Raw genomic sequence first — 20,371 nt, 5'->3', positions numbered from 1 at the left:
GAAATATAGCGTTGTCGTGCCTGAGGTTCTCAATGCAGTGAGTCAACTAATGTATGTTCTGCATTGCAGCTAGAGTTATCTCTGCTTTCAGCTCACATATGTTTAATCATTGACATCCCGAGTTACTTTTTAAAAAATCGTATCCAAAATGCCAATTTTTTTTTAGTTCTTGATTGCATCGGCACATTGAAAAAATGCTGGAAGTACGCTCGGAATAATACATTTCTTTGCATAACCTTCATAAGCGTTTGTTCAGTTCTAGAGACAGTTGGCTACTTCACTACACTGTGATTGCCCCAAACACAACATCTGTGGCCTCTGAGAATTTCGACTCTCACACACACACGTATATGTGTGTGTGTGTGTGTGTGTGTGTGTGTTGCCCCCCTAAGAGGCGGGCGCGCGGGCCCCCCCCCCCCCCCCCCCCTTCAATGAAGGGAGACTATAAGCCCTGAATACAAACAGTATGTCCAGGTCTTTTTTCCCGCGAACTGTACGAGATTGGAACTTTTTGCTGGAAGAATACGTTTCTGTATCTGATATTCACGATTTTTATTCCCGACTGTGTTTATGATAATGTATTATTGTTCTACTTTTCATTGAACTTTCTGTTACCTTTAGAAAACGTTAATCTGTTATCTGTTTCAGCTTGTTTACCTTGATATTAACCTTGTTTTATGTATTTTGCTGCTTATTATTGTAAAAATTCACTGATGATTACCAGCTTCGTGCTGGGGAAAGACCAACTGTGTTTGAAGTTTTGGCTTTCCGCAAGGTGTCGACGATGCCATAAATCATAATTTTTAGGGGTGTGCGAATATTCGAAATTTCGAATATTTTTCGAATAGTGTTTGCTATTCGATTCGATTCGCACTGGAATTTTACTATTCGAAATTCCCAAAAACAAATGCAGTCCACGTCCTATTGAAAGCAACCCCTTCAAATTTTCAATATGCTTCATCTCATCACACCACGGTATTGCGGCAAAGCTGCCTTTCAAGCTCCGTTACGGTCGAACTTTGCCAAGAGAGAGCCAACGTCCGATTGGAAGTGGTCCCTAGATTTTTAATATGCTTCACCTCATCACACCCTGGTATTGAGGCAAAGCTGTCTTTCAAGCTCCGTTACGGTCGAACTTTGCCAAGAGAGAACGTCCGATTGGAAGTGGTTCCTAGATTTTTAATATGCTTCACCTCATCACACCCTGGTATTGCGGCAAAGCTGTCTTTCAAGCTCCGTTACGGTCGAACTTTGCCAAGACACAGTCAACGTCCAATTGAAAGTGGTCCTAGATTTTTCAATCTGTTTCACCTCATCACACCCCCGTATTGCGGCAAAGCTGCCTTTCAAGCTCCGCTACGGTCGCAAATGTATTAACTCAAGAAACTGCTGGTTCCAACATGGAGATGAAAGATGGGGCAGAGTTTGGAGCTCAATTGATGATGTTTAGGGCCTGAAACTTGGGCAGGAAGTCCGAAAAATCGGACGCCGAAGCTTTTTAGCATCCAAAATTTCAGATGTTCTTATATATCAATCGTCTACGAGGCAGATTTGGAACTCCGGACTTGAAGGGAGCACACCCTTGTCCGCCACATCAGTTGGGCTTCCACAGAAGTTGAAGGAGGAGGAGAGGCTGAGGAAATGGCATCTTTGCCTATCACGTGTAAAGTGTTGTAGGCAACACTTTGGTTGCACCAAATCATGTACATTAATAGAATTCGGCCTCTACATTGCCTCATTCTTGATAAGACAACTATGAAACACCACCCCGCCAGTGCTTCATCAACCTAGCGAAAAGAAACACTTTCATGTAGCTATTTCATAAGAATATGCTTAGGAATCCTCTCTAACTTTTTTTTCTGCAATTTCACTTCGAAGTATTCGAAAAATATTCTAGAAATATTCGAGAAATATTCGAAAAATATTCGATTCGATTCGCACTCACACTTCAATATTCGAATTCGCTTCACACCCAAAAATTTTGCTATTCGCACAGCTCTAATAATTTTTTATGAAGTAGGACAGCACCCACAACACCATTATTCATCTTTCTGCGAATAAGTGAGGTACCTGCTACATATCTGCAAGGTATTATGTGAACTTTGTTGATGCTGCATGTGGCTGATGATGATGTAGAATTATGGCTGAGCACTTTGCAGTGGGTAAGAAGCATTAAACCACACACTCGTTGTGCAATTAGCATCGTGTGATGACTGGTTGTTATTTTGCTGTTCTGCCATGCTATATTACATAGGTTAACACGATTCCTTGCCTGACATGACGCCTGTATAGGGTCTTTTTGCAAATGAGTTTCAAGCACCAGCGTGGCTCTGTGGTAGGATACTCAACTACCACACCAGTGGGCCCGGGTTTAAATACCATTCGATCGTGGGTATTTTTTTCTCATTTTATTTTTTCATGTCTATCGGTTACCTTTTTATGTCTATCGGTTACTTTTTCATGTCTATCGGTTTACGACGGCGACACCGCTCAACACAGGGATTGGTGCCTAAGAGCTGTGCTCTAAAATGTAACACATAGTACTCAAACTGTATCCCCTGAGAATTATTTGGCGAAGACTGCGCACAACATATAAAAGGTTACAATAGTCAGGCTGGAGTGCTACATGACTTCCTAAATGATCTCAGTATTTGTTATGCAGGCATGACTTACTTGTTGAGAATAATATAATTAGAGGCACCATTTTCCTTTCACAACTTATCTAGTGAAGAAGAGGCAGCAGCAAGGTGACCGCGTGTTTTACCATATTTTGTGGTTCTTCGGAAGGTTATGCTGACAATTGTGGCAGAACAGCGCAGACAACGGGACAAAGAACATACAGGACACAGCACTGTGTAATGTGTGTTCTTCTTCCCGTTGTCTGCGCTCTTCTGCCACAATGTTCATGAACCAACTAGCCCACCTAAGTACCCTTTTACACTGACAAATTACCTTTGTGGCCTTATTCTGGCTTTGTTATTGCTATAACAGTGCCCTTATTGCAACGACAAAGCTTAGTTACATCGTTAACCTTTGAATTTTCACATAAGAATTTGGAAATCACCAGCCAAATGTTCCATAATTGTCTTGAAGGTGACCTAAACAATAATAACAACATATTAAGTATTTCACCTTTGAAACTGTGACGAACAGCATCAATATTGGGTGCTCGTGCCTTGAGCAGGAGATTTCCAAGTAGACACGGGTCACTGCACAGGCCTACTGCAAGGTCCCAGGTATCTAGTATTGTTTTTTTCTTGTTTTCGCTGTCACGTTTTGCTGAAAGATGAAAAGATCAATAAAAAAATGTTTCAGTGCAAAGAACAGGCACAATGTTACACACTAAAATCTCCTCAGCCCAATGTAACACTGCCAACATAAAACATAAAAAACAATGCAATGCACAACCACTACAGCTTAAGAAGGGAATTTTGCTTCAGACTTAGCCCAGTACCCTCAACTGCTTTGTTTTACTTTATAAGGAGGTGCCTTTCTTAATTTACATAATCCTATCACTGTCCATACAAACACTTCTGAATCTGATAAGACATCCAGCAGGTAGTCAGCACTCATACGCATTTTCTCCATCTTTGTGAATCCCTTTTTGTTTCTTCTTTCTGTACTATGCAGTTGAAATCTGTTAATTTCATCCAGCTCACCAAAATCACCATTCTAGTTTTCAACATGTATTCTGGTGTCAACAAATAGAAGAAGACACTGAAGTTATGTAGAGGTAGTACTGTATTAACTGCAAGGAGGTTTGAAGTTGGGCCAGTTGGCGCATCATGACTCGAAGCACCACCTGACGAGGTACCAGGTGAGCTCATGACACAAAACACGACACTAGTTCTTGCAGAGAGTCTCGTCTTCCATTTCTCGCACTTTCTCAAAGCTAAGACAAGACAATTAGTCACAACATCGCACTCTCGTGCATTTCAATTATCCCGCAAAGTGCGCTCTCCTTACACTACTGCCACATGAAAATGTCAACTGCAGTCTTTACGCAGCGCTTAAAAATAAATTTGATAATTATAACAATACGCAATGTTTTTGTGGCACAAGGGATAAATATGGTCAGAGAAGCGAAAGATTGGAACAGTGTGAAATCGAAGGCTCTGTACCTGTGGTTGCTCGGATGGCCGTCATAGCCTGACGAAACAGAAACTTGGCCACGTCTTCATCGGGAATCTTGAAGGACACTATCACCTTCTTTGCAAGGGCAAAGTCGCTACGAGAAAGAACGCGTTCCGAGTCACCACTGCTCAGCAGACTTCCCAGATGACTGATAGGATCGGTCTCCAAAGCTAGCTCCTCATATGTGCACTGCAGATGCTGTATGGGTAATATGACACAGGTTAGTCATCAGCATTTCTACAAAGTCTTTCAAGTACATGCAATGGTACAACCAGTGGACCATGTCTATGAGTTTACTCTAATGAGAAACAATGAACTTTTGTCCATGACCCCTTCAAGCAGTGCAGGCTTATTTATACACAGGGTGTCCCAGCTAACTCTAGCCAGAGTTTAAAAATATGCCGACGCACTCTACGACATCGCAATTAAATGCATGTTGCTGTCTATTGCATGAAGTAAGTCACACTATTTTTTGTGTTCTTCTTAATTGCATAGTTTGAAAAGATCAATTAATCAACTTTTGAAGCAATGAAGCTGGGCAAAAAGTTGTACATTGGTCTGCAAAAACGTCTGATTATACAATTTCTAACTTTCTATCCATTAAGTATTAGTGTTTATATTGTTGATGAATATTGTTGATTTATATTGGTGATTTATATTATTGATGAATATATTGTTAGATGAAGTCAGCTGGTAAGTTCACTTCATTGCTTTGGGGTTTTCAATACATTAGGCTCTGAGCTGATATTGGGTAATAGAACAAACTTTGTTCGTTGATGTATTGAGCGAAATATGTGCTTTGTTAATTAAGGCTTGAATGTATGAACACGCATCCATTCCGTGACATACTGAATTCCCACTCTGTGGTAAACAGAAATTGGTGGCATACCGTTGAATGGAAACTTCCCTGTCACTCGAATTTGTTGCTTTAGTCACACCATGTGAAACAGTGTCAAAAGGCACAACGAAATCTGAATGAACAATTCTCACCAGGGACAGGTTAAACATGACCAGGACACGCTGACATAGCTCCTGAGAATGAGAGGATGATGTGGCAAGTTGCTCCAAAAGCTTCAGGATCCCTTCATCTCTGGATTTTTTGCTGCTGCTGGTACTTTGCCAAGCCGCTAAACCAACAGAATAGAAAAATATTAGGGGTGTGCGAATATTCGAAAAACGTGACTGGTCTCAAGCATTTCTTTTCGTGAGGCATCCCACGCAGTCACCATGTGTTGAAACACAACGGCGGAACAAAAACTCTGTACTTCAGAATCGGTGTCCACATTTTAGTCATTCTGGGGATCGGTATCGATACGTTTCTCGAATTCTGAAGCCAAATCCCCTTCAGAAAGGACCCAACGATCCATATATGAGATATGAGAAAGGCCTTCTTTCAAATAGCAAAATTAGCTGACATTTTGTTCAACTTCCTCAATTCATGACTGTGGCCTGCTAGCTGGTTTGAGGTTGAGACCCTTGCTCTATATTATCCTCTATAGCACAGCAAGAAGTCGTGGACAAGTAGGTTGCATTGTGACACCGTCACACTGTAGTAACGAAATGTCCACTGCTCATAAACCATCCCTTGGCTTTAATGAAATGTAGAGTCACTCATTCACATTTAGAATCATAAAGCTACAGCTCAGCAAAAAAAGATGGTGTAAAAGGACCCCTGAATAATTTATGATCATCCAGACTTTCTTCTCAGTTCACCCTAAAATAATGGCACACAGGCATTTTCACATGTTATGGTTACCAAAAAAACAACTGCTGTGACCAGGCATCAAACTATCAGTTTCTTGCTCACTGGCATCATTACAATGCAGCTCAGCCGTCACAGAGCAGTAGCAATGTTGAAATACTCACGAGAAAGCACAACCATGGAGGTCTTTCTCATAGGCATTAACAGTGCTTTCCCAACCAGGCTCATGATTTGTTGGTCGACATTGTCAGCAGTCAGCATTTGCTGTGCTAGGCGTACACACGTCTGCAAAAGAAAACAATAAAAAATTGGAAGCAAAGGTTGCGGCACAGTTAAACGTACAGTCGAGCCCGACTATATCGAACCCGTTTATATCAAATTATCCCGTATATCGAACAATTTCTAAACACGGTAAATTTACATTGAGAATATATAGCAAAAGTTACTGTTACATCGAACGAAAATAGCAACGACAACCGATATATCAAACTCCATGTGCCTCAAAAGTGCCCCAGCAAGTTGGCTTTCCCTCGCGGTGGCAGGGAAAACTGCCGGCGCCACCCTAGAAAGAGTGGTTTAGACCCGGTTGTGCACGGGCGAACACCCCCCTGCAAGAAATGATCCTGGCCCGCTCGCAGCGCTTACAGCCAATCAGAGGCCGTCGTGCTTTCTCCGAGGCGCGGAGGCGGTAGAAGTGAGCGCCATTTTTGCTTTCTTTATGCTTGTGTGCCTGCTGCTGCCTGTTTTCCTCGAGTCCTCATTCAGCGTGGTCCGTGCTGGTGGTGTTGCCTGTTGGTGCTCTGTGAACTTTATTGGCGCGCTGTCGTCATGGCTTGTGCAAAGAGGCAGAATTTGCCGTTCGCCGCGAAACTCGAAATCATAAATCGGGTCAAGCGCGGTGAAAAGAAGTCCGACGTCGCCGCCGCGCACAAAATTCCAAGGAGCACCTTGAGTTCCCGGGAGCTATCGACGGAACGACATTCGACGAGTTCATCAGTGCGGACGATGATGTCGCCATCATGGGTGAGCTACAAGATGAGGGCTACGTTGCAGACGTCGTGCCGACCACGAGCCAAAGCGACAGCAATAAGGAAATTGACGATGGTCCATTGCCTACATCCTCCGAAGTGATTAGTGCACTTGCGTTGGTTCGGCGCTATTGCGTGAATGTGGAAGGCTGCTCCGACTCGTTGGACAACGTGAAGGCGTGCGTGCTGTCACAGGCAGCGAAGTCGTTGACACAGAAGAAAATCCAGGACTATTTTGTTCCAAAGTAGGGCACGCAAGTAAGCCACCATATTAATAAAGTACTTTTCTTATTGTTATGTGCCTTTGTGTCAAAATACTATAGCGGGCCTATATCGAATTATGCCATATATCGAACTAATAAACGTTTTTTGGCGAGTTCGATATACCCGGGTTCGACTGTATTGAGAAGGTTGCGTGAGAGGGTACTTATTATAAGCTTACTAATAAGATGTCAAGGTCTGGAGTAGAACTTCCAAAAAGAGACGACAGCTGACACGCCTTGCAAAATTGGCCTTGAGAAAGAAGATCATCAATAAGGCTCTTCAATGACTCAACCTCCTGAAAAAAAATTAAAAAATAGAAACAGAGATAAAGTGGTTGCTCACCATTTTGAGGGATAGTATATTAAAATATCAAACTGAGCCAAATTCCTAAACTACCCTTCTAACAAGATCTACTACGTCACATCTGCTAAGGTACTATCGTAGAAGGCAATACGAAGGTAAAGTAAAAGTGGCAATGGCAACTGCTAATTCTTATGGTACCACAGGTTATGCACAAACTTGTACCTGGTTGGAAGTTGTACCTGGTTCGCATACGTGTTGGCATCCTTCCTCTTGTTTTGTTACAAATCTACTAACTCGTCAAACAAGAAGCATTCAAACCACCAATGTCTCCTCAGACGTTTTGGCTGTGGCTACTACAGGTGTGTTACATTACACATTACACATTATACACATTCCTCCACATTCCTTCTCAGGGGACACCTCAGCCATGCCACAAGGAAAGGAACGTCTGTGCGATTAACATTGGCAGTTTAAAGCTATCCGTAAAATGCCTACTGCAAGTACAGTTGCAAAGTGCCCACTATGCCATAATTCTTCCTTTTGCGAATCAGCAAAGCACCCACTACATATTCATAAGGCAACATGAGAACCTAGTCAGTTGCCCACTTTGTTGATGCTTTTGCTGCTGATGATGATTATGTCTGAGTGCTTTGTAATGGGTGGGCCTTCAAACCCCTCACTTGTTGTGCAATTTGCATGTTTTGACGCCTATCGCAATTCTACGATTCTGGCACACATTACATGCATTAAGGAGACTCCTTCCATTACATGACATTCGTATACGGTTTTTTTTTGGAAGTCATTCCAAGGAATGGCGTGGCTCTGTGGTAGGACAGCTGCTTGCCACGCGGAAGGCCTGAGTTCCATTCGTACTCGAACCGAAGTTTTTTATTATTATTTATTTATTTGCATCTATCTCGAATTTTCGCTCACAGACAACACTGATTTTTCACTCACAATCAACGATGCCAACGCCGACACCGGGATTTCTGCAAAACAAGCTCTTTAAGAGTGCTCATGCATTAAAATACTCATGTGACCCTTTTCCTGCCTCCATGTATACATAGTAAGCGTCACCCTTGCATTCTCCCCTCACACCCACAGCATGCCATCAAGAGCAGAGTCCATCTATGCTTTGAGGGTTGGAAGGGAGGTGGGCGCATGTGGTTGGTGGTGCGTAGAGAAGCTGGAAAATTGGCAACTGTGAAAAGAAGAAGAAAAGGAAAAGAATGCACAAATGCTTGCCTGTGGGTCGGTCAATGTTTCACAGGCACCAGGGCTCGGTGGCGACGGCATCACCAGAGGCCCTCCACACCCGGCACCTTCCAGTTGTGGCCTGCTTCCACTGCGTATGCACCAGAGCCACACTCTGGCTTCCCAGCGTTCAGCCTGCGGGGAGGGCCATGCAGGACTTGCCTGCAGCCAGCGAAGTGCGATCCGACCCACGTAGTGGCGCTCCGCGTCTGTGGTCAGCATTTCTGTTTTGCTCTGCGCAGATGACCGTATACCCATCTGGTTTGCTGGTGAGGAAGGTGAAAATACGGGCAACAGAACCTCAAACCTAATGTGATAGTGGCTGCTGATAATGCGCTATGTCCCCAATGAAGAACCAGAGCACTGCAAAATGCGATGCAGATATACAAGAATGGAATGAGTGCGACTATAGAATGAGAAGTCTTAATCATGCACAGTAGGCACTATACCACGAGAGAAAGAAACCTAAAGATCATGTTCCCAAATCAGTTAAGTGCACCTCATGTACCTGCTGCACCACTTGGCTGTGCTAGCTAACATCTCAACCACAGGTGCAATATTATTATAGTCGGTGAGCACTAGAGGCAAGTGCAACATCATGTCAGATTGCCGCATTGATTTTTTAAGTGCGAATGCACTTTATAAGCGACCCTGAATCCGCCGTCCCATAGCAACGGCGCGAGGAGCGGAGAGGAGCGTCTGTAGCAACGGCGCAGCGACGTCACGCCCCACGTGACTGCGCGCGCTCCGCCCTCCGCTCCGTGGCTGCGCGCGCCCCGCGCATTGCCTGTGGTGATGAAGGCCGGCGGCGAGACGCCGAACGAAAGCGTGCGAAGCGAGCCGAGCACCCCGAAGCCGATCTGGCGCGGGCCCTCGAATTCGATCGGCCGGACGCGCGCTTCAAGCAAGACTTCCTAGACCGCAGCTTCGGATATAGCTGCGCGGTGTGCGATCGACTGTGGTTCGACAACAACCTGAGCCCCATCTCGGGCGTGCGCAACGCCGCCAACAAGTTGAACGCGTTGCGGGTTCTTTGGAACGAGTTCGGAAGACAGATCATCATCATCAGTAAAAGTGCTTTGCACTTAAAAACGGCCAGACCTCCGTGGGTCGGCTGGCGCGTGCTCTCGCTGCCGTCTCCTTCGCTCGGCTCTGCAGTTTAGTCGCGCGCGCCCCCTCATAGCATCACCCCGTGCTTCGCACTTCCTCATACTCCCCTTCGGGGAAATGCGGGTTTTTTTCAAAATTTCTTTGGAATTCTTTCAGTGCAATGTCCCTTAGCAGCAGAGATATTTATAATGGAGATCAACCCCTTCTTGCTTGATTATTCGTGTGCATTCGCTACTGTAGCAACGAGAGAATGCATTAACATGACTTTACAGATCCGGGTGCTGCTGCTGTAATAACGGCTAACTGCTGCAGGCCAGTTGATTTTTACATTTGTAAGCAACAGGTTTATTAACAACAAGTGACTGTTTCTGAAAATGAATACAACACTTGCACCCGACTTCTTCAGTCACTCATTGATGTTCCTCCAACAGTAATGTAACATACATGTGTAAGTTCAGGAGACTAGCAAGAATGCCGTAATTTCATGCGATCAGTCCTGTGATAAAATCAACCAGCCCCTCAAAAAAAAAAGCCCAGCTGAGATACCTTCAGGAAAGAGTATGCCATGGTGGCGTCTACTTCACAATCCTTCAGCACCCTGTCACAATCGTCCCAAAAGCTAACGTCTGTGGTTCCGCGCAGGGCATCAAAACGAAGCTCCAGCTGAAAAAGAAGAAAAAGAAAAAGTAATTTATCCAAAACCACAAGCAAGAAGCCATTAGAAACTCAGCTCCCTGTGCTTCATACTCAAAGCTGCTAGAAGTGTCAGCTGCATAGACAGTTTGAAAATTGCCAGTTAATTTCACATAACGCCTTTTCTGCATGAAAGCTTCTAACAGTGAGAACTGACTGGATGCAATTATGGCTGATAAGGCACATTACCAGCAGAAAAGAAGCCTTGTCACAACTACAGATATCAGTTTCAACATTGTTACAGGCATGATTACTGCTGATGAAGTAACAATCATTTTTCCGTTACTCTAAGAACACTAACTTAAATGTCGCAAACACAAATAATACATTTCATTTCAGTTTAGATTTGTGACAGAGATGGTATCGCTTTTCTTTGATAAATATACACATCAGCATTAACCACCTCTATTCTTCACTTTTTCTTTTATCTATAAAATGCCATTATCTGTTAGATGCAACCATATGCATTTTAATAACTTGAACGAAGTAACCTTGCCTTTAACGTATACAAAGTACTACAGTGATAGGTTACTCAAAGGAAAAGGAACAAGTTAGTTAAAGTTAAAAGTTATCTGAAAAAGTAACTCACTACTGGCAATGTGTTATTAGTAACTAGTTACTGCCCAAGATTGAAGGTGACAATACTAAGGACTGCTAGCATGTTGATGTCCTATATGACAGTGATAATGAAGTGGGCACAAGAGCAAATACATTCAGCCCCCTTTGGCTTCAGCAGGTGTGGATAGGGATTCAATATTTAAGTTTAAGAACAGTAATATTGAAGCCACTACCTAGCCTTGGCGCTCATTCATGACGATCTGAGCACGCTTGAGAAAATCATAGTTAAAAACCAGTTAATAATCTCATTGATGATACTTGCCCGAATATATATGCCTGCCACCATTATGTATTTGGTCTCAAACTTGTTTTTATGAATTAACTTGAGACAACCAGCACTGATACAACCAGTATATGTGGCCCACAGCAGGTGAATGGTTCCCATCTTTTTTTTGGTGGCACCAAAGAAAATAAACAGATATGGAAAGGAAGACACAGTCACACATCGTGCTGAACTTAAAGCTTAGGATGAGAACTGTCACCCTTGTTTGACATGTTTTCCCTTCCATCTCTTGATTTCCTATGCTGCTATTGCTCAATAAATGATGCAATACCAGCATGCCTGACTTTCTGTACTCCAGTGTGGTTCCTACCTGACTGATAGCCACGTCGGCCAATGGCAGCTGAGCAGCTCGTGCCAACTGTAGAGCAGAGGCGAAATGGCCTGCCTCATTGAGTAGTGCCACCAGTGTGGCCACAGCACGAGCACGTTCCGCAGGAGCTGCCGCCCACAGCAGGGACCAGTCAAAGCCCATGTACAGCGATGGGCTCAACGAGGCCAGCAAGGGTGCCAGCGCAATCAGATTACTGGCATTGTATAGAAAGGCACAGTGATGGAGCAAGGCCTCCACATCCTTGTGCGAGCGACAGAGCACAAACGAAGCGTTCAGCAGCTTTTGCACTGTCTCCTTCAGCCAAACCCGAGAACTGGCACCCGAGCCTAAAGTGGCAGTTCCACTAAGCTGCAATGAAAAATTGCCTGTGAGGAAATGACAACTGAAATTGCAAAACAGAAATATGTCAATTCCTAAGCACACTTTACGCGGTCATACAGATACAAGGAATTTTTACCCTCATACTCTGAAACAAGCCTCGAGTCAAAGCTCTTGTGTGACTCCTAGTAAAATGCAGTGCCACACCCCGATAGAAGATACTCATAGTTCATTCCTATGACAAAGAGCTGCTTGAGAAATGCACCTTCAGTTTAGGCATGTTTGTGCAATGGCTGTGAGCACCTTGCAACAAAATTTAAGCCCAGGAATTGCAGTAGATTGTCACTGTTGCGGGGAGACATCACTCAAAGGACAGCACTGCCGTAACCTTTCTTGAGTTGAGGTGGTGACAAAAAAGTAATCTCCTAAAATGTGAGCATATTAGCCTCAGTATATACCGTATTTACTCGAATCAAAGCCTATGTTTTTTCGAAAAAACAATGTGCAAAAGTGGGGGGGGGGTCGGCTTAGATTCGAGTACAATGATTAAGTTTTTTTTTTTTCTGGCCCTGCAAATTTCGGGGGTCAGCTTAGAATCGGGGCCGGCCTAGATTTGAGTAAATACGGTACATCACAATTGTGTATGCAGTATGATAACACAGAAGTTCATATAAACATCTAATGATGCTGTATTCAAGATTTGTTTCAGTGACGCACAAGTGTTTACAAAGGAAGAAGGTACGTTATGAATATTACACTTCTGTTAATACTTCCTAGCCAAAATGTAGATCATAGTACAAGACTTCTGATTCGTCCTGTTATAAAGTTTCTGCCTGAATACTGAGCGGATAGAAAACCTCAGCCACACCACAGATCTGGCCAAAATGTTACGAATTCACACTGTAAGCAGGATAATGTATTTTAATAGACAAGGGTTCTGAGGTGGGATAGTTCATGAACATTGTGGAAAAAAAGCGCAAACAACGGGACAAATAACATATAGGACACAGCGCTACTTTAATAACATATTATTCACTGACAAAATTAATTTTCCTTTCTCTATTGTCACGGAAAGCTAGTCGTGAAATTAAGAGAAACATAAAATAAAGACAATACACAAGACACAGTAATATATAGCTTTTAATTAGAGCTGTGCGAATAGCAAAATTTTGGGTGTGAAGCGAATTCGAATATTGAAGTGTGAGTGCAAATCAAATCGAATATTTTTTTAATATTTCTCAAATATTTCTAGAATATTTTTCGAATACTTCGAAGCGAAATTGCAGAAAGAAAGTTAGAAAGGATTCGTAAGCATATTCTTATGAGATAGCAACATGAAAGTGTTTCTTTTCGCTAGGTTGATGAAGCACTGGCGGGGTGGCGTTTCATAGTTCTCATCGAGAATGAGGCAATGGAGATGCCGAGTTCTATTCATGTACATGATTTGGTGCAACCAAAGTGCTGCCAACAACACTTTACACGTGATAGGCAAAGATGCCATTTCCTCAGCCTCTCCTCCTCTTTCAACTTCTGTGGAAACCCGATTGACGTGGTGGACAAGGGTGTGCTCCCTTCAAGTCCGGAGTTCCAAATCTGTCTCATAGACGTCAGTATATAATAACATCTGAAATTTTGGATGCTAAAAAGCTTCGGCGTCCGATTTTTCGGACTTCCTGCCCAAATTTCAGGTCCAAAACAGCATTAATTGAGCCCCCACCTCTGCCACATCTTTCATCTCTATGTTGGAACCAGCGTTTTCTTGAGTTAATACATTTGCGACCATAGCAAAGCTTGAAAGGCAGCTGTGCCGCAATACCGGGGTGTAATGAGGTGAAGCATATTAAAAATCTAGGGACCACTTCCAATCGGACGTTCTCTTTTGGCAAAGTTCGACCGTAACGGAGCTTAAAAGGCAGCTTTGCCGCAATACGAGAGTGTAATGAGGTGAAGTATATTAAAAATCTGAAGGGGTCACTTTCAATCGGGCGTTGACTGTATTTGTTTTTGGAAAGTTCAAATAGTAAAATTCCAGTGCGAATTGAATTGAATAGCAAACACTATTCGAAAAATATTTGAAATTTCGAATATTCGCACACCCCTACTTTTAATACAAGAATAAAATTCAACAAACCTTTGCAAAGCGAGCTCTCAAGTTCCCGAGTGATGACAGTGACTGCCCTTTGTCACGTTCGAGGAAAAGAAATACAAGGAACTCCACCAGTGTGACCAGGAGACTTTCCTGAAAGCACATATTACCAAAAATTTGAGACGACCACTTCGAACGATACGAATGCAGAGTGTAAAGAATTTAAGTGACACACAACCACTATAAACAATAATAGAACAGTATAATGTGCACACTTCCAATTAAAACGCATTAGATTTTGTGCCACAGCTGAATCATGTGCTCCTACTTTATCTGTAATACAAAGATGGTATTTTTATAGCTGCTTTGAAGGCCACTTTCATAATTTTCAAAGCAGCCTGTGTTGCTTACACCCAATGAATAAAATTTACAATAAAATTTTTGTAATTCTTGTACATCTGCATCGCAACCATCGTACCTCACGAGGTGAAAGTGTTATTTATTATGCACAAATCGACTGTGTTATTTACCGCCAAGTGATCTGAGTAAATTGGTTCAGCACACAAAAGTTCGGGAGCATATTACACTCTCTGTAAAATTTGAAGGCAAAAAGCCTGCTGTGCACTTGGTAATGCATGAAGTTATACATTCGGGGACCAGACCTCTTGCAAGACATAGAGAGCAGCAGTGTGAGAGATGCATTAAATTGCCTTGATGTTCTCAATCGAATTCGTTCTTCCTCCCCCTTCCCTGAAGCCTTCTGTACCTCACGTGGTATTGTACCTCTGGGATCGGCCCATCTTTGACCAAGCAAAGATGTTATGTGATGTTTTCATCATGATACATCGTGATGACGTCACAAATTCCGGCGATCTGTAATGTCACATGATGTCACAATAAGCCGTTTCTTCTCCACATGCTGCTCGTGAGGAGGCCCCATGGGTTTTTGTACCACTTCATTTGCCTGCCTGTTTTGCTCAAGTTAACTGCGCAACGAGACACCCAAGGCTCATGCCTACAGGTAAGAACAGCTGCAGCCCCAGGTGCAAAGTGCGGAGGCGTCCTTTTTGCACTGCATCCTCCATGGTCTCTTGGAGATCAAGCAACGTGAACTCCAAGGCACTTTCGCTTGACTTCGCGTTGTAGGTGCCCAAGCACAGCTGCAACCACAGAGCTAAGCAGCTGCCCATGGGAGCATCCTGAAATAGGAGAAAGAAAAAACAATGAACATGTACACATCTCAGTCCAAGTACAAATGGTTCGTTAACTTATGTCCACCATTATCTCAAGCACGTAAAATGAGAGAAAGATAAACTGGACATCTGATTTTCGATGTTTCGATCGCACCAATCTCGTGTCTAGGAATTCATCAAAACAAATTCCGTTAATTTTCACCCAAAATGAAATTCCGGAGCTTCTAAACGCTTTGTGAAACTGAGAAACTTTGAACGAAGTAAGTTCTGCACGAACAATGATGGATGATAGATCCCATGATAACCAACACACGAGCTCAAATTGTAATTTGGTCCATTACGTTATTAAAGTGCAGGAGAAGAGAGAGAAAGAGTGAGAAAGATACTCACAGGACAACAGCCAGCAAGCAGGCATGGTGTCTGGTGCTGCAGTGCAGCAGCTGCACGAAAAAATCGTTCCCATGCAACCACTGTGTTGCCCGAGGTACTGCTTGCACTACACTGCAGAACCAGTTCCATGAGCTCCGAGGAGTAGTGTTGTTCTGTAAGGAGGCAGTGTACATCTAAGGACAATGAATCACACCTACAGCTGCACATGTTCAATAAAAAAGACAGTTCCATTTCTGATAGTAAAATTGTTTGAATATAAATGTAAAGGAACCTTGGCTATCCCTTTACATTATCAGTACAGCATAACAGAAGTGCAGTGAATCTATGAGTAGCTACGCAAAAGTCCTCAACAGCGTTTTTGCAATTACATTCCAATAGCATGCACGTGCAATTGAAAGTTCAGCTCACGACAAAAGGCATAAGTCGCTAGCTTTTGCAATTTAATAACCAGAACATTTTGCTCATGCCCACATCAAATAAGCTGCACTAGTTTTAACTATGACTACTTGTAATCATAGAGGCTTACATTTTCAAAGACTCCTGTAAATTACAGATGTCACAAGGTTATGCAAAAATAAAGTTTTCCAAACACAGTTCACCTGGCTACAGTTTTCCATACAGTCTTAACGTCTACACCTGTTCTATAAAGATGATCGACAAGAGAAAACAGAAATGAAGCTGCGAGCTATGATTAATATCTCGGAGCCAATAGTTGCACTTGAAAGACAAAGTATTGCATAGCAGTACCAGCCAGAACTGCAGCATCGATGCTTTCATTGCTGCAGACAGACAGTGCATCGTTCTCAGCAGCATTCTCTGAAAAACACAGGGAAAAGAAGTCCTCCAATTACATCACTTGGGCTGCGAGGACTCGCAAATATTTTCGATACCTTATAGCAGCCAATGGAAAATGATCTAGGCTCACAAAAAACAGATAGCCAATGACATACTACAACAATGAAAAGAATTCCATACAGAGTCCAACAAACTTCAGCCTGAATGCCAGTGTAGCATCCCATTAAATATTAACTTATAGGGCAAATTCAAAGAAGATGAAAGTTTCACAGCATGTTAAAAAGGAAAACCTATGCCTGGAGCGAACATTTTGACAGGGGTAGTTATCCTAGTCTGGGTCCTTACTAAGATGATATTGTTGTCAGGGTATTGACTCCAGGCTTAGTTTTCCCTTCTTTGCCAATCACAAGATACATAGAGTAGAGACCGTGCCGGTTAATGTTGTCAGTGGCAACTTATAACCCTGATAAAGACGTCAATGGTAAGACAAAATAATGTATGCCAGGAGGTCCATGTAGTTCCTTGTTGATCGTCTGCAGTGTCTTAGTGTACAGAGTGAATATACTAAACTCCTACTCATACAATGTTCGTGAGAAGAAAGCAAGATAAGAGAAAATGTTCCGAGTCAGGAAGCCAAAAGCCAACAGCAAGCAAACGCAACACTGCAGCCAGGAAAACAACAAGAACTAACATCGTACGTGTAGATAGGGTTCAAGTGAATTAGACTGTTCCTTTCTACGCGTGTTGCTCACTCTATGCAGTGTGCAAGGTTCTCCACTGCACTTACCCTGCTGTTCTTGTGACTTGGCAGCTGGCGCTTGCAGACCTATGCGAGCGTAGAGTGATGCCCTCAAGTCTCTTCGACGGTGCTCGCTTGGTCGCAGGGAGCTCACCACAGAAAGGGCCTTAGTTAGGTGCTCTCTGAGGCAGTCACCTTCAAAAAGGGGCACTAATTCCAGCACCTGAAACAAATGGTAGAGCCATTTGCATGGAGAACACACAATGCAGCAAACAAATTTAACCATTTCTTAACCAAGGAAAAATAGTAGTATGAAATGAACAGAGGCGTAGCCAGAAAATTTGTTTGCGGGGGGTCGGGGTGGAGATTCAATCAACCTTCACATATGCTGGTGCACGTGTTTGTATGTGTGCATGTATATATATGTGCAAAACTGCAATTTTTCAGGGCAGGGGGGGGGGGAGATGGGGGCCTTGATCTCCCCTACCTGGCCCATATCAAAAGCCACAGCCGTGTACAACAGCACTGCTCTCAAATAATGCTCCTCAGCAATTTTCATGGCGTGGAGTTGCGTGAGGAACACATCTTCCAATAGAAACCTCCAACTAGCCACCGTGAGTGCCTAACTAAAATTTTAGCACTGGAATCACACAGCAATGAAATCATATAACATGAAAATGCATTTTGAGAAACAAAAAATGAAGCTCACTATAGATACCATTTTGCTGAATACCATTTTGAAGATTTACACCATTACAAGAGTGTAAAAAACAGCGGGCAGTCACAAGAAATTAATTTCAAGAGAAAAAATAAGTAAGCTTCTTTTTTACAATGCCAGCAGCATAGAAAATTCATTTGAAACATTTGCTCAAAATCCACTCTGTTAAGGTAATATCCACTTGATGTTTCATGACGGTGAATACAGTAAAAGCTCATTAATTCGACCCCTGTTAATTCAGAAAATCGGATAATTTTGATGCGTTTTCTGGTCCCAGCAAGCATATGTATTGCTTAATGGCATCAAACTCTTGCTAATTTGGTCATATTTGGACTCAACCCAGTTAATTCGGACAATCCTCAGAACGCGCCGAGCACTACATGCCGGAAATGTGCGACGCAAAGGAGCAAAAATGGTGTTCAAGAACAACCAAATGACCACAGGCCCTCAGAAAGGCGTGGCTGCCATCCACAATCTTACCACAATCGCGTTTCTGGCGATCGAGGCTTCAGCAGCTGATCAAACTTGTTTCGTTTTCGATTTTACTTGGTGCACACGAACTGCCCGGCTGCTATCTATGATCGCGTCGATAGCGACTGGGGTCAAAGCTGCCACAAGCAGTAGTCTTGTTTTCGATATGTGCCTTCAGAACTGCATAGTGCTCATCCATGATCATGCATGAGCGGGCCAGGTTTATTCAGCAGCAGATGGAGTGCTCAGCAGTTTCGTTTTCACTCTGGATATAGACCGTGCGTGTTCCTTTAGAACTGCATGGACGCTACGATCATGCCTTTAGCGACCACTGTTTTGTCCACAGCGGATGCAGCACTCAGTAGCTCCATTTCGACTTCGGGCAATGCGCGCACAATTTTACAAAACTCCAGCATGGTGGAAGCTGTTTCCGCATGCTGGCATAAAGCTCACTTGCTACATTGTGATGGACGAACGATGAGTTGCTGGCAATTTTTCCGGTGAAAAAATTATCGTCCCATGCACATGGTGGTGTTGGTGATGGCAGTACATAATAAGGGATGGGTTCAGAGCACGTTTCAACTTAAGACACGGGGCTTATGAGCCACCGTCGCGCTGTGAAGGAAGTCGCGAATTGCAAAAATTGCGGCTTTTACACTGCTCTTATTCAAGATAAGTACTAGACTGATGCACTCATTCAGAAAATGAAAATGCATTGATGTAATAGACACTTGTTCACTGTTTCTTGATACTTTCGATAATTTGGCATTCGGTTAATTCGAACATTTTTTCCGGTCTCTTGAAGTCCGAATTAACGAGCTTTTACTGTAGTACACGCACTTTGCGTTTGGCCATCATGACGCTTGACGTGTGTACGTGCCTCACGCATAACAGGGGTGCAGCGTGCAAGTATGCCAATTAGAATTTTTCTACCTGCACGGAAGTTTACTCCTTTTCAAAGGCATAATCTTAAGCTCAATTACTGATGCATGACTCGTAGAATACATAAGCAGCAAGCTTCCTATGATAACTTGCCATGCACCAACCTATTCAGCAGCGACAAATTTCAGCACGATCGCACTGACTGGCACAGTTTAAGATGTTCACAAGTTTACACTGCCCGGTGTTGGCTAAGCTTTCACACCAGCTCTTATAGTACAGCACTGTCCACTTTCACGCATCAGGCTTTGCTTATGTTGCTTCCTACAGCGCACAAGTTCTGCATTATTTCTTTTTTCATAGTTCCATAGTGTCGCTAACACCATCTTGAAGAGACATGGGTAATCTACACCTTCGTCTAAACCGCCGCATAGAGGTATGCATAGAGTGCAATGCCTCACCTGTGCCCTTGGCAGCTGCAGCAGCTGTGCCCAAAGAAGAAAGCCCAGCCAGTCACCGGATCCGGCACACACACGAAGCATCACATCGGGTGTATCCAGGCCGTGTTCGCATGCAAAGCGGTGCAACAGAAATGTCCCACTGCTGCATGCTTCATCCAGCCTAAATGACAAAGGAGTGCAAAGAAAAGCGTGTCACTAGCTGTTACGTCATTTAATGAAACGATTCACAAAAGCAATGTCATTTACAAGATCCAACTCAATTAATACCCGTCACACACAACATATCGCATTCACAGTAAATGACATTCATATTGAATGTCATTGCGATCTTGCATTCCTGATCTACACGGGTATACAAAATGGCATTCGCAATTGATGTAGATATTAGTCATCAGTCCAGTGGGCTTTTTGCCTCTTCTTATTCTCCACTGAAAAAACTGCAGAGTTTGCCTCCACGTCTGGCAGACAGATATCGCATGCGAAATCCCGACCTTGCTACCACAATGCTACTTCACCAAAAACAGCATGGACAAATTGAAATACAAGAAATAACAGGCAAGCATTTGTCGGAGTCTGGCAAAAAGAATATAGTTCAACAAGT

At 43.2% G+C, this 20,371-nt stretch overlaps 1 protein-coding gene across 1 annotated transcript in view; it reads right to left on the bottom strand.

Moving 5' to 3' along the window:
- The window catches only part of LOC119386004 (spatacsin-like), a 46,230-nt gene that overhangs the window by 3,340 nt on the left and 22,519 nt on the right, over positions 1-20,371 (bottom strand). Inside the window, exons 19-32 of the mRNA XM_037653357.2 lie at positions 19,771-19,930; positions 17,290-17,464; positions 16,455-16,523; positions 15,708-15,859; positions 15,144-15,323; positions 14,170-14,277; positions 11,700-12,068; positions 10,342-10,458; positions 8,677-8,919; positions 7,307-7,423; positions 6,001-6,121; positions 5,125-5,261; positions 4,122-4,332; positions 3,133-3,279 (exon numbers count right to left, since the gene is read on the bottom strand). Coding sequence (XP_037509285.1) covers positions 3,133-3,279; positions 4,122-4,332; positions 5,125-5,261; positions 6,001-6,121; positions 7,307-7,423; positions 8,677-8,919; positions 10,342-10,458; positions 11,700-12,068; positions 14,170-14,277; positions 15,144-15,323; positions 15,708-15,859; positions 16,455-16,523; positions 17,290-17,464; positions 19,771-19,930 — 2,306 coding nt within the window. The remainder of the gene's footprint in view (positions 1-3,132; positions 3,280-4,121; positions 4,333-5,124; positions 5,262-6,000; positions 6,122-7,306; positions 7,424-8,676; positions 8,920-10,341; positions 10,459-11,699; positions 12,069-14,169; positions 14,278-15,143; positions 15,324-15,707; positions 15,860-16,454; positions 16,524-17,289; positions 17,465-19,770; positions 19,931-20,371) is intronic.

Source organism: Rhipicephalus sanguineus, chromosome 3 (assembly GCF_013339695.2).
Source record: "Rhipicephalus sanguineus isolate Rsan-2018 chromosome 3, BIME_Rsan_1.4, whole genome shotgun sequence".
In the NCBI taxonomy this organism is placed as follows: Eukaryota; Metazoa; Arthropoda; class Arachnida; order Ixodida; family Ixodidae; genus Rhipicephalus; species Rhipicephalus sanguineus.
This window is presented reverse-complemented; position numbering and strand designations above follow the sequence as displayed.